The sequence below is a fragment of the Cavia porcellus genome, unplaced genomic scaffold, assembly GCF_034190915.1.
Source record: "Cavia porcellus strain 051 isolate PalLab524CR breed Dunkin Hartley unplaced genomic scaffold, mCavPor4.1 scaffold_14, whole genome shotgun sequence".
Taxonomy (NCBI): domain Eukaryota; kingdom Metazoa; phylum Chordata; class Mammalia; order Rodentia; family Caviidae; genus Cavia; species Cavia porcellus.
This window is the reverse complement of record NW_026947497.1, coordinates 19,948,954-19,962,765: the sequence shown is the minus strand read 5'-3', so window position 1 is coordinate 19,962,765 and position 13,812 is coordinate 19,948,954. Positions and strand designations below refer to the sequence as shown.

General features: G+C 31.3%; 1 protein-coding gene across 8 annotated transcripts in view; it reads right to left on the bottom strand.

Moving 5' to 3' along the window:
- The window catches only part of Bltp1 (bridge-like lipid transfer protein family member 1), a 180,208-nt gene that overhangs the window by 57,027 nt on the left and 109,369 nt on the right, over positions 1-13,812 (bottom strand). For 7 of the 8 annotated variants that reach the window (XM_063260728.1, XM_063260733.1, XM_063260732.1 and 4 more), the window contains 6 exons: positions 13,456-13,506; positions 10,960-11,166; positions 9,354-9,592; positions 5,787-6,031; positions 3,062-3,167; positions 11-108 (listed from right to left, as the gene is read on the bottom strand). In XM_063260728.1, the coding sequence (XP_063116798.1) occupies positions 11-108; positions 3,062-3,167; positions 5,787-6,031; positions 9,354-9,592; positions 10,960-11,166; positions 13,456-13,506 (946 nt within the window). The remainder of the gene's footprint in view (positions 1-10; positions 109-3,061; positions 3,168-5,786; positions 6,032-9,353; positions 9,593-10,959; positions 11,167-13,455; positions 13,507-13,812) is intronic. The other variant, XM_063260730.1, reaches the window with a different exon arrangement.

Sequence of the window (13,812 nt, the reverse complement as noted above, 5' to 3'; positions counted from 1 at the left end):
TACATGTTACCTTAAACTGCAAGTTCAGGGAATAGAGGAGAATTTTAGGTTTATCCCCATCTGCCGTTCCATCATGTTCATTCCAGAGAGGAATAGGTTGCTCCCCACCTAAAAGAGGTTAAATAACTGAGAGCTTCGAACAACTTTTTTAAATGAAAAAAATAACTTTTGTTCATTTAAAAAATCCTCATTGAAATAGATATTTCCTTTCCATTCACAATTCAATCATCAGTTGTGATTTTTAGCCAAGTTATATTTCACTGAAAGAGGTGCATATAAAACTGGGATAATTCTGCATATTTAAACATTTATCAAAAACATTTTATAAACCCTCAGAAATTACACACATAATTAAGCCAATATGTGATCAGACATTACAGAAAATATATTCAAGGCACAAATATAAACTTGATGAACTTCAAGTGAACTGTCGGTATCAGTTCTAAATAACTAACAATGTGAACTTTTTGGTCATGTTTAATATCATGCAAACAAAAAAATGAAAGAAAAAGAAAGGTGAAGATATAAAAAATAAGGTAATATGTGTGAATAGGTACTGTAACAGCATTTTCTTTGCAAATTAAAACATTTTAGTCAGCAGATGTCATTGATGATAAAATTCCTATTAACATAGCACTTTTGTCCTAAGCAATGTCACACTCTGGAAAAAAATATTCTAATATTTGACACTATAATTTCTCTTTTCCCTGATTTGAAAACATTCCTGAATGTTTTTCTTTCAAATATTCCATCCTAATATGATTAATTTTATATATATGTTGAGTTTAGCATCACCCAAGGAGTCTGTATATTTTTGTATTATGAACCACAAATGTATAGAAACAACTAAGTACCAAAAAAATTAAATAACAGGTTTTATTTGTTTTGAGAAAAAAAATTAAGTGAGCTCTTGAAATTGTACAGTGGGGTCAAAATCTATTCAGTACTATTGAAAAATACACTTTTAAGTTTTGTACCAATACAGAAAAAAAAAACAAAAAACAGGAACAGAGATATAAAAACTTTCAGTGAGTAAAAGAAGGTGTATCCAAGGCAATACAAACTAAGGGTATATAGGGACATAAAACTTGACCTCAAAAAAGAAAAAGATGTATGTACATAAAGATGAAAAAATACAAAGACAGAGATAGAATATATGTAGAGACAGAAACCAAAGTGATCAAGATTTGTGAATCAATATCAAAAAATATCATTTAATATATTCATACTTATATTTTGGAAAAATGGATAGACAATGTGTGTCTGTATAGACTGTACGCATCTGTGTATGCTCAGTATCTACTTATGTGTTTCAACTTTCCCTAGTTGAATTATTATACTCTAAAATTTATAGCACACAGATTATTTTTTCTCTTCTATTAATAACCATATAATTCTACCTCTTATTTGAAGTCCACAATCATCTCTCTTACCCAAACTACACAGATAGTTACCTTACCCACAGCCAGCTATCAACTACCCCTCCCACTTCTGCTGCACCTATCCATCTGTTACCAAAAACATTTTGGTGCCTTAAATTTTGTTTGTCAGATTACCTAGCTTTGTTCCAAAATGGTTATTTTCCTCTTGTCACATCATTCGGAATTCTCACAGTCACTCATTCCTGTAGACATTATTTTCCTTTTCAGTGGTATTTCTAAAGCATTAAATCACCACTTCCTCTGTTTTTCATCTGAATTCTAACCCATAGCCCCCCTACATCACTGCTCGCTCTACTCTTTTCTTCAGGACTTTGACCCTTTACTCATGTTTATTCTTACCCATTTCCTGTCTTCTCAAATGAACAAGCATCTGTGTCAACTCTAACATATAAAGAGACTGAATTAATATCTGAATGCTTACCATGTGTCGAGCATTCTACTCATGCATCCTTCCCAGAATTTAGCTCCTCTCTCCCAGGTGATATTTGCCAAAAAATATACATTTCTGATACATTTTAATCTGTAATAGTTATCTATCTCTCCAACTAGCCTAAACTCCTAAAGGCAGAAACCATGTATCTTCAGATTCTAGCAAGTAGAAACTTAGTGCACTTTCAGTGTTTCCCTGAAGGTAGGTGGATATTATGTTCCTTGTGGATTTAATTCTTCACCTTTTTTCATTTCTCCAAAACACTTCAAAACACTTATGACAAGTCTTCATAATTTTTTTCACATTCTTATAAGTTGTATCTCATTCTTGATAAGGTTTCTTGCTATTTTCTTTCCTCAAGTTGTATTTTTGTTTTGATATGTACTAAACCATCAAAAAATAGAATATATTCAAGCCTTAGTTCCAATCATTCCCAGTCCATAAAACTCTTAATGGTAATCCTATTCATGAAATACTCTCTCTTCTTCATAACATTTAATTTATTCATTCATATTTTTATAAAGGTCTATATTATTATATGTACAAATTTTTAATCTCAATGAAAGTGTTAAGCTTGCTAATTGTTATAGTCACATGTCTCTAACTTTCTCATTATCTGGCATGTTATTCAGAATAAATGATTACTAAATAGATTTATAATCTTTCTTTTATACAGAAGCATACTTTATAAAGATAATTTATATAGAGATATAATTTTTACTTGGAAATATAGAAAAAACTTTTTATCATAGAGAGAAAAATATTATAGAAAAACTTCATTTTGAGGATTATGTAGTATATAGCTAGTAAAGATTGTTTAACAGAATGGGTAAAATTAAGCCAATTAAGTTCTTCTCTCATACTTCTATAGGTGAGAGTACATTCAAGAAGATTTAAGAGTAATTATGTGGTATAGGAAACATAATACCATGTAGGGCTAAATAAGAACTATGTAATTCTTATTTGGAAATTTGCTATCTTTTTTTGCTCAATTAAATTATAACTGATACCTTTCGTATTATAAGTAATAAAAATAAATCTGAAAAACTCAACCCACTTCTATGATCAACTGATATATGTAATCTTATTTTGCTATTTTTATATTAATCAAGTTGTATTTCATATCTGGAATATCATGAAGACAATGAGAATAAAATCTTGTACCAATGCTATAAGGAAACAATCTTACCAGAAACTTTTTGTATCACTTCATTAACTTCCTTCATGAACACTTTTTGTACAAATACCAAGTGGTTTAGAAGATCAGTTGTGAGATTATGTTCAAATGAACCAACCTGCCAAACAAAAGCAAAGCATTATATAAACACTACTGACTATATTAATTTTACATTTTTCCTTAAAAATTCAAAATGCTTAGGAAAATAAACCTCTCTCTTTCTCTCTTTGTATGTATGTGTGTATAATTATAGTATGATTATAATTCTAAAACTGCTGTGGGCCTTTATAAAAACTGTGCAGTTTTAGCTGAACCTGGTGGCTCACATTTGTAATCCCAGTATGTGGGGAGGCTGAGGCAAGAGGACTGCTGTGAGTTCAAGGCCAGCCTTAACTATATAGTGATGCCTTGTCTCAAGAAAACAAAACAAAAACTATACATTTTTAATAGGTCTTCATAAAATGAGGAATCTTGAAAATAAAAATCATATTTAACTATCCAAACTGCAAATTCCAAAATTAAAATCTTGAGTGGAATAATATTTACTTTCAGTGATCATTTTTGCAAACTTAGAATCATAGACAAGCATCACTGTAAGTTAAAGCAAATTTATTCAACTATATTGGCTATTTACTCCATGTACTACCTCAGTTGCTAAGGATATGCTATGAAGCAAACAAGTAAAATTCTTGGTTTTAGGATTCTATTTGAGTGAATTAGCAAACAAGGGCTATATAGTTAAGTTTTAATATAGTATATTCCCCATGATGAGCACAAGGCATTACATTTCTGCAAAGAATTAGCTAGTAAATAGATTAAACAGAAAACAGGCTGTAAATGAAGTTCAGTATACGGGAAAGATAAATTTAAATATCTTATGATTAAAGGAAATGCTCCATTATTTCTGTTTTTACAGGATTCATATTTTCATCAAAAATTAAAAGAACAAAATGGATTTGGCAGTCTTAAGTGAAAAGTCATAGAGAGTTTACTTGCTCTGGGTACTTTTATTCTATACAGAAAAGTATAAATGGGGCAGTGATGATTATCTAATGTGTTTATTTAAAGTCAGTAAAACAGGCAATTCTAAAAGGAATACAGGTTTTGATTCTTTGAGATATTTGAAATTAATTGTTTTTATTTTATTTGCTATTGAGTTCTTCTGCATTACAAGCTTTATTTCTAATATCTAATGTTAAATTATGTAATATAATGCATTAGATATATTTTATTTTCATTCAGGAGGTAGCTTTCTTTTTAAATCTTCTTTTCCACTTTTTTTCATTTATTTTCACTCATTCATTTAATATTTTGAGGCAGGGCCTCACTGAGTTTCACTATCATGTCCAATTTGCAATCCTGCTGCCTCTGCTTCTTAAGTAGCTGTGATTATAGGTATGTGCCATTGTGTTCGGCTACTGTACTTTTTTTCAATTGAAGCAATAAGAATAGTATTGTTAAACTAGAATTTGGGGCACTTAGTTTTCAGAATATAAAGTGGAAATAAACTGTCTTTAAAATATTTTCAGTATATTTAGACTTGCTATAACTGTGTATAATCTTCTTTTCTTTCTTTCTTTCTTTCTTTCTTTCTTTCTTTTTTTTTTTTGGTACCGGGATCAAACTCATGACTTCGCGCTTGCCAAGCAGGTGCTTATACCACTGAGCTAAATCCTCACCCCTTGTGTATAATTTTTGTACATTCATTTTTTACATACAGAAATTTCAACTTTCAGGTGCTACGAGAAAAAGGATCTAAAGAATCTCAATCAGTTTTAAAGTAAATATGTCCCCTGTAACTGTACAGTATTTCTATCAAAGAATTTGTATCTTTATAGATGCTTTGGATTCTGTAGAAAAAATTTATAAAATAAATAACAAATTGCTTCTGATAATGTTTGATTGCTTCTCACAAGTTGACAAAGTAAATTGAGAGATAACCTGCAGGAAGATCAGAGATTTAAGGAAAAGGGTGCTCGTGCGCTCTCTCTTTCTCTCTCAGTTCAAATTTTTCAAATATTTCAAATATCCACTAGATAAACGAAGACATTATCAGATATAATTCCAACTCATAAGTTCTCAGGTAAGTACAGCCTACAGAAGATCCATCAGATTTAACTGTATCCTCTGAAACTCATATTTCTATCAAATAATTCAAATACCTTCCTTGGAGGTCATCAAACAAAATGAAACAGATGTCTGAATGCTTTTTAAACTTTTGACAGTTGTACAGATATAAAACAAAAATGATGTGATCAAGTTCATGAGCTTTCAACTTAGTTAAGCAATTAGTAAATCTATTTTCTCTTTTTAAATGGATTATCACTAATAATTATGCATACTTATATCAATCATGTAACAAGATCAAAGCTTTGTTCCTTCATTTACAAAATGGGAATAAATGTATCTGCCTGAAAAGGTTGACTTATAGACACAGAAATAAAGCATATACAGCTCTTCAAGGTTAACTGTTACATGTTCTTAAATAATCAAATAAGCCATGAAATTGTTGAGTTGAATGTTATATCCACTGAAAGGAGAAAGGGTAGCTTCAAGAGTGACTAGTATTTTTTTAAAAGCATATTTCAATAAAATCACAGGAGAAGAGAGACAGAGACAGAAATAAGTATGTCCTTAATTCAATACAGAATTCTCCTGCAAAACAAGTCAATGCTTAAATTTCAAAGTTTGGATCCTTAAAATTATAAGGAATAGTAGCATTTAAAAGTAAACTTACTTCTGCCACACAACGTAAGTAATTTCCCTGCAAGTAGTATCCTTGTTTGGAAGGCAGTTCATCTATACTCCAAACCTGATCTGAGTAACTATCATGTTCTTCCATTATATATTTCCCAGACATAGTAACAGGAGGAAGATTAAGACTGGCAGAAGGAGGAATGGTTGACATATCTGTGGCAGAAACTTTTGATGTGAAACGCAACCTGTGATTTGGGAGTTCAAATGTAAACCTTGTTTGTGCACCTGTAAGAAATAAGAGAGTTGCTGTTTGTCCAGGGTTTATTCATATATTCCTTTCTCGCTTTTATGAAAGTAGAATCTAAGAAAAATCTTTTGACATTCCATAATTTACCTTGAAATATATTACAGGATATTTAAGTCTTAGTATAAATTATTCCCCATCTTTAAATATATGTATATTTACTATAAAGAGTCATGATCAAGTATTATTAAGCCTAAGTCCCCTGTACTGTATTAGATGTTAGAGAAATACCTATTTTTAGAAATTGCTTTTAGAGAAAAGAGTTAAAATAAGAAAACTTAGATCTACTTAAAAAAAGAATCCCAAGTTCATACATTGCTTTTTTCACAGAAGATTAGTAGTTAACAACTAGTCTCCTGATTCCAAGTCAGTGTGAAAAGTAGTGAAAAATCTCAAATAAATTACATTGAACTCACAGAAAACGAAGTATGAAGTTGTACATATATTTGTATCCTTAACTTTAACAATTATTAATGGGACTACACACAAAATACGTGTGTTAAGACTTTTTCCTTACACCCTTAAATTGACTATCTGTCACACAGTTGTTCAAACAAATATAAACATACAAACTATACCATTATTTGGCTCAAACTTCTCTAATTGTCTATGTGGACATGAAAGAGCAGGGGAAACCTTATTAAAATCAAGATGTGTTACTTCCCAGTATATATGCAATATATACACACGTGCTTTCTCAAACAAGTAAAATTTGATATTTCTCAATTGTTTCCAAATATAGTCCACTTTACATTATACATTATTAGTTCTCTCACTTGAGAAGAAACAATTCTCTTTTATCAAAATACTAATCAAGGGTTGTCTGCTAAAAATCACATTCATTCTATTCACTATCTTATACTTGGAACGAGGTAGTCATCAACAGAAAAATGTTCACTTACAACTGTCTATGAAATGGCTAGAAAAATCCTGGTTGTCCTGATTTTCTCCTATTCACTACTGTAGCTGGCACACTCACTGAGTACCACTTGCTAGCTGCAAGAGATGGGAACTGTTCACTTCTACTTCCACTGTTAGCATCATCAAATAAAAACATCCAGATGGAAGTAACCCTAGGTGTCAGTTACTGCCCATCCCTTATCACTAGTGTGTCACTCTTTAGCTATTTTATTCTTTTTCTTAATTTCTAGAATTGCAGGCTATACATGTCTGGATATTTGACAATATGTTTACTCTGCTTTTAAATATTTTTATCTTTCTGGTTCTAAACTGCTTACCTGGCTTTTGACTTGCTGCTTCTATTGACACTTGTATTTCAGTGATGCCATGAATAAATAACCAAAGTAAGTCTAACTTATTGTTAGCACTGACCTCTAAGAAGCCTAAGACTTCTGGCTCTGCAAAATCTGGAGACTCACCTGATGGTGCTTCTATTTTGGTAGTATAAGAAATCTAAATCTACAGGTAAAACAACTATTAATAAACAAAGGGATAGGAATACATACAAATAGTACCTAACTATTTAATTTAATTTATTCTATGATCTCGGACAGCTGTCCACATTTGTGTTTGTGTGGGAAAGATGGCTGTAGTCATGTTTCTCACCCAATTTATAGTTTGCAAACAAAACCAGAATTTTGCCAAATGCTTCCATTTGAAAACCAAATTGTTTGCAAACAAAAGCATTCATGAACTAAGATACTACCATATATTCAAGTATGTATATATGTATATAAATACATGCGTATGCATGCATTCATATGTGTGTGTGTGTGTTCTAAAATTGATACACTTTATCATGTTAACAGGACAAATGGGAAAATATTCTCATTTTGATATACACAAAAAAGTACCTGATTATATTCACCAATTTTGTACTCTTCATAGAAACTCTTAGCACATTAGGAAAATACATTTGTTATCTTTTATTTTTTGGTACCGGGAATCAAACTCAGGACTTTGTGCTTGCCAGGTAGGCACTTAAGCCCCTGAGATATATCTCCAGCCCAGGAAAATACATTTATTAACCTGACAAGGAAATCTAACAAAAATCTACAGCAAACAACAGACTCACTGGCACAATACAGATGCCCTTAAAAAATAAGAGAGAGACAAGAAAGGGAAATAAAAGGCGTAAAAGGTGGAAAAGAAGAAACAAAAGTGTATTATCTGCAAATAATATGACTTTCTACAGAGAAGCTCCAAAATATCTACAACTTATTACTAATAATGTAACTGCTTAATTTGGTCATTGAACATAAGTGTTATACACATTTATACATAAAATTTAGAAAAATGTCATTTCATAAATTAACGTAATAAAAACATAATAAAAATACAAGGTTCCCAGGTACCTAAATGAATATTCCTGAACAAGAACAAGATGTACAAAAACTTTTAAGTACAAAAATTTCAAACTTTATAGAAAAACATTCAGGAAGACCTAAAGAGAGAGAAAAATAAGATTTATTTAGGAATAGGAAGGTTACATTTTGTGTAGTGGTTAATTCTTCCCAAATGAATATACAGAGTTTTTAAAATTCCTACAATAATCCAAAAAGGCTTTTTCAGGGACTTTGACAAACCGGTTCTAAAATGTATATAGAAGATCAAAGAACCAAAAACTAGAACTACTACTAAAAGAGGATGTCAAGCAGTCATGTGATACAGTACGTGCAAAATGGCCAATGAAGCAGAAAAGCAAACTCAGAAAAGACACCAATAAATGAAAACATTTAACATATGACTAATTCTTAGATTATACATCACTGAAAGAAATGATCAGTTAATAAACAATGTTGAGTAAACTGGATATGAATATTACTCCACACTAAATGTAAAGGTAATAATCAATTTTAGATACATTAAAATTAAGTATGAGTAGCAAACTCAAGCTATTCTGGAAAAAATATTCTAAAACGTCTTCATAATGTGGGGAGAGATAGTAAATCAAGTTATTCACACTATAAAAATCTAGAGTATTAGTTTCAGTTACTCAATTTGTTTTGTTTTTTTTTTTTTGATCGGTACCAGGGATTGAACTCACGACTATGTACTTGCAAGCAGGCGTTTATGCTGCTGAGCTAAATCCCCAGCCCCTCAACTTGTATTTAATAGTTCAATAATTTTGAGAGTTCAAAGCAGGATCCACCCTAACTTATTAAGGAGGCATAGTGATCCATTTCAGCTGTTTTAAGAATATTATCAATTCTAAATTTTGTAGTATAATTTTTTAGATTTTTACATAATATTTATAAAACTAAATTTATCTTTCATCAAAATATTACTAACTTCTCAGAAAATCATGAATTTTTAAAAGCTGAATTAAAAATGTAATGTTACCTGTCATTCCATGACTTCTCATTCTTCCCATCTTGTATTCTGCCTTCAGAGATGGCAAAAGTGCTGCTCCAATGGCTATACCATCCAACATGGCACTGAATTTAAGAACAATAGGCTTCTTCTCTAAGCCTTCTGGTAGCTGAGGAAATTCATTTGTTTCAACAGGAGTTTGATTAACACTTGTTGGGGTTTTCTCAGAAGGTAGTGGTGTTGCAATATCTTCTTTCACAGGCTGTGGGCTTTAAACCAAAATGATAAATTTTTAAAAATCAAAATTAACAGCTACTATTTTAACACATGAGATAATTGTATTTCTCAGTGAAAAATAATCATTGAAAAATGATGACGCAGAAAAGCAGACAAGAAGTAATAACAATGTAGAACCCTGGAATTCATAGTCACCCAAAGTGATTTATGATATTAGCATAAAACTTGAATTTAAACTCAAGGATTTTCTGATTCCAAATTCTATGATTTAACCAATATGCACTCTACTGAGACTGTAATACTATTAATATTACTGCCAATACTATTGCACCATTTAGTAATACCCGTATCAATAATTATTTGAGTGTGAGGTACTAACCTTAGTGTTTCATATATTTCACCTCACAAAATCCTCTACTTTGCAAATAAAAAAGCACAGCTAGAAAGTGGTGACCCTAGGATTTAAACCCAATCAATCTGGCATCAGAATATCACTTTTAACTACTACACATCCCACTGATAATACATTATAACCAGAAAAGATTAAGATTAAGAACAATTAAAAGTAATTAAGTAATTGAGATGTTAAAATTTATGAAAACATTCTGGATTCTATATTCCATTCACAGGAAAACTATTTAAACTTTTATTAGTCAACTTCAGCTATAATTATTACACAAAAATGAAAGACTATTTCAAACTACTAGAGGAAAAAATCATTGTTTTAAGATACTGTCAATAGACATCCTGCTTTACAGGATATGGAAAAGGACCAATATTTAGTATTTTGGGTGTGTTTTTATTAGTCATAGCTTATGGAAACAAGGAGTAAGTCTCATGTTTATGCTATAAACAATGGCTGTGGGCAAAAGGAAATAAAGATTAATGTACAAAAGTCTGATTGATTGCATTTTAAAATATTTACATGGCATTAAATCCAGAATTGAATCATACAGAATTATTTCATATAAGGAACATGCATACATGGGGCATAAATTATCAAGACAACTAATAAAGCTCACATCATCATAGATTTCAAGGAACTCAACCAAAAGAACTGGTAGCCCTAGAACTCATCAATTTGCTTTTTCTTAGTATGTTTTATGATGTCCTCAAATCTCTACGATCACTTAAGTGATCATAGATCCTTAGTGATCCTTAAGTGATCCTTATGATCACTTAAGGATATGGAACACTGACAACTGCATTTTTAATACAGCACATCAAGGATATAGTCAAGAAGATTCTCCCACCATCATATCTGAATACTCTCTGCTTCTCCATTGTCTACAATGTACATTTACAAATGACCCTTTATTTTCCTCCAAACTTTGTTAACATAGCAAAGAATACCTTAAAGTATTATACGGAATTACAGAATGCAAACAACATAACTCACACTGTAGAAGGTTGTCTAATGAGGTCTGAGATTTGTTTAGATAGTTGGTGAGAACTTCGAACCATCATGCTATGTAATGTGGCAGGATGCTGAGGAATGTTGATGCTGATAGCGCCTACTTTAAACACAGCAGCATTGTTTGTCTTCAGTCCTCTCTGGGCACTGTAGAGCGCTTGGGACTTGGCAATACTACATTTCACTACAGTTCTATCGATAAAAAGGAAGACCAAGGAAATGCAGTCAAATAAAGAAAAAATTTGAAAAAGTATTGAGAGCAAGAGATACTCTCAAGTCATTCAATGAGCTCAAAAGATATGTGTTAAAACATATACTAAAATGTTTTCTTTAGTAATGTAATGCATATATTTTCTACTGCATTTAATGATACACTATTTCTCTAATAGTAATTTATAGAAAAGTTTATTCTCACATGTAACTAAAAGCACAAACACTGACATATTACAAACATACATATACATGCAAAATTCCACTTTGATTTTTTTCTCCAAACTTCTCTTTTTCTTCTCCAATTTATTTTATCTGTACAAATACTGAGATAGTATTTTAAAAATATTTGCTATACTTCTTAACTTCTAATCCAAGACTCAAGACAGTAATCTAACAATCTAATATATTAAAAAAATTAAAGGCAGACTGGCTGTATGGACTCAGGAAGTAACCAGGAAATGGCCTTTGCCCGATTAGGTACTGTACTGGCTACTGAAGTTCACAGTGGATCCACAGGAACCTTGTGAAGTAGAATAAAACTGACAATGAATTCATTAACTAATCTTGCTGGAACTTTGCTATGAACTTTTCATTTATATATCACATACTCCTAGCAGGCCACAAGCTCTTATAGTCATCACTTTAGAGACATTTTGACCACTTCTTCCTATAGTGTTACATATATACTACATGTTGTATAACCTAGGTGAAAACTCTTCAAAAATTATAACTACAGTGTGAACATATAACTCATATTTCAGCCTATGAACTATTTAATTCCTCAGTCCAGGTGTCCGTATGTGTTTTTCAGGTACAGTCTGGACAAGTGTATCCTCTAGCTTCCAGTTCAGTTTGACTGGTGTAGGACCATCATGTTGCTGGACCTTAAAGAAGTGTCACTGTCTGCACCAGTAAGGCTTATTAATTCTTAATTAAGAATAGTAGCCTTAATCATTTTGAGCTGGACTTTTATCAGTTTTTTTACCATTCAGTGAAAAATACAAACTGAAAATGAAAGACAGAAAATAGGTGTTATACCTTTTCTTTACTCTCTATACTTACTCACTGTTTAGCTTTATAACCTGTAGGAATATAACTAAGTCCTATTTTGATTACAAAAGTACATATATGTAATACTGGATTCTCAAGTAGATACCAAAAGTCAAAATGAAACTGATGGGGCTGGTTGCCCTCCTAAGGGAATTCTGATGTAAAGGACTTCAGGAGCTCTGTTTTGCCTGACACCAGAAGGCCCCATTCACACTGCATTCTGCCTAAATAATGTCCACCACTTGAAATGGTATCCCTTGGAGAAGGATAATATGATGGTTCTATACCAATCAATATTGCCACCCTTGGCTTCATTTCTCCCCTACCTATCTGAGCAGGCAGGTAACCAGAACTTAGAGGCAGGAAGCAGGAGTAGTTTAATTTATACAACTTGACCTATGTTGCCTTTTTCAATTCCAATTTTGCTTCAATATCTCTGAAATGCAGATATGAGTTGTAGTGTTCATATGCTGTTTAGTAACTACTAAATCCCTAGAATTTTTTTCCTATTTGTTCACTACATCTTAGAAAATTTATTTTTTTCAGCAGAAAACTGTAGAAGGAAATGAGTGGCCTGCAAGTCAAACCACCACAAGGACCAGCTTTTGTTTTCTTACTGTTGTATCCCTAAAGTCTAACCTGGTTTCTAGAGTATAATATGTAAGCAAACAAATAATTATTGAAGAGATGTGAGTCAGAGCTAATGAAAAAATTATCTAAGTCAAACAGACTTTTGATTTTTTTGTTATTTATACAGAAATGCAGTGAATAAAAGTAAATGTCATAGATAAAATTTGTCAAAAGGGTAAAATCTTTCCATCTTAAAAACAGAACTATGAAGCTGAAAATGTACAGATGCTTTCTTATTAATTTTAGTATTTTTGGTAATTTGTAAAAACTCTAGCAAAGTGAAATTTTTTAGCTTTATTATCATAACAAATATTAACAAACTCTTGTGATAATCAAAAATTTTAAGTTACACATCTAAAAAAAGAGAAGCAACACATCACAGTGTTACAGCCATGCAAAGTATGAATTACAAAAAGGTAGACTTTATCTGATTTCTTCAAGTATCATAAGCTTTATGTATGCAAGTGTCTATATTAAAGCTACAAAAGAACGTTCTTCACAGCTATGAAGATACTGTATATATTTATCTTTAAAACTATACAAAATTATATTAATCACAAAGCCACAAATAAAGAGTATATAACATACAGAAACTCTTGTTTGGCTGTACTTGTAGGAGATGTAGGAAAATCCTCCAGTCTATAGATGAATATTCAAGAGAAAGCAAGAAAACAAAAGGAAAGCACATAAACAGACATAAAGTTAGTTATACCACAACCAATCACTAGGAAAGTTTTCTCGTTTCTCACTCTTAAAATTTCCCTTCAGTATACCTCCTAAACTCTTTGTTTCCATCCTATTTCCTTTTTATTGTAATTGGAAATGAAATGGCAAAGAATAAATCTAAAAAGTCTTAACACTAAAGGTAGAAGGAGTACAGGTTTAGGCATCTCTTTGTACAATTTATATATTTTAGGCAAATATTTTGATCTCTCTGAATCTCAT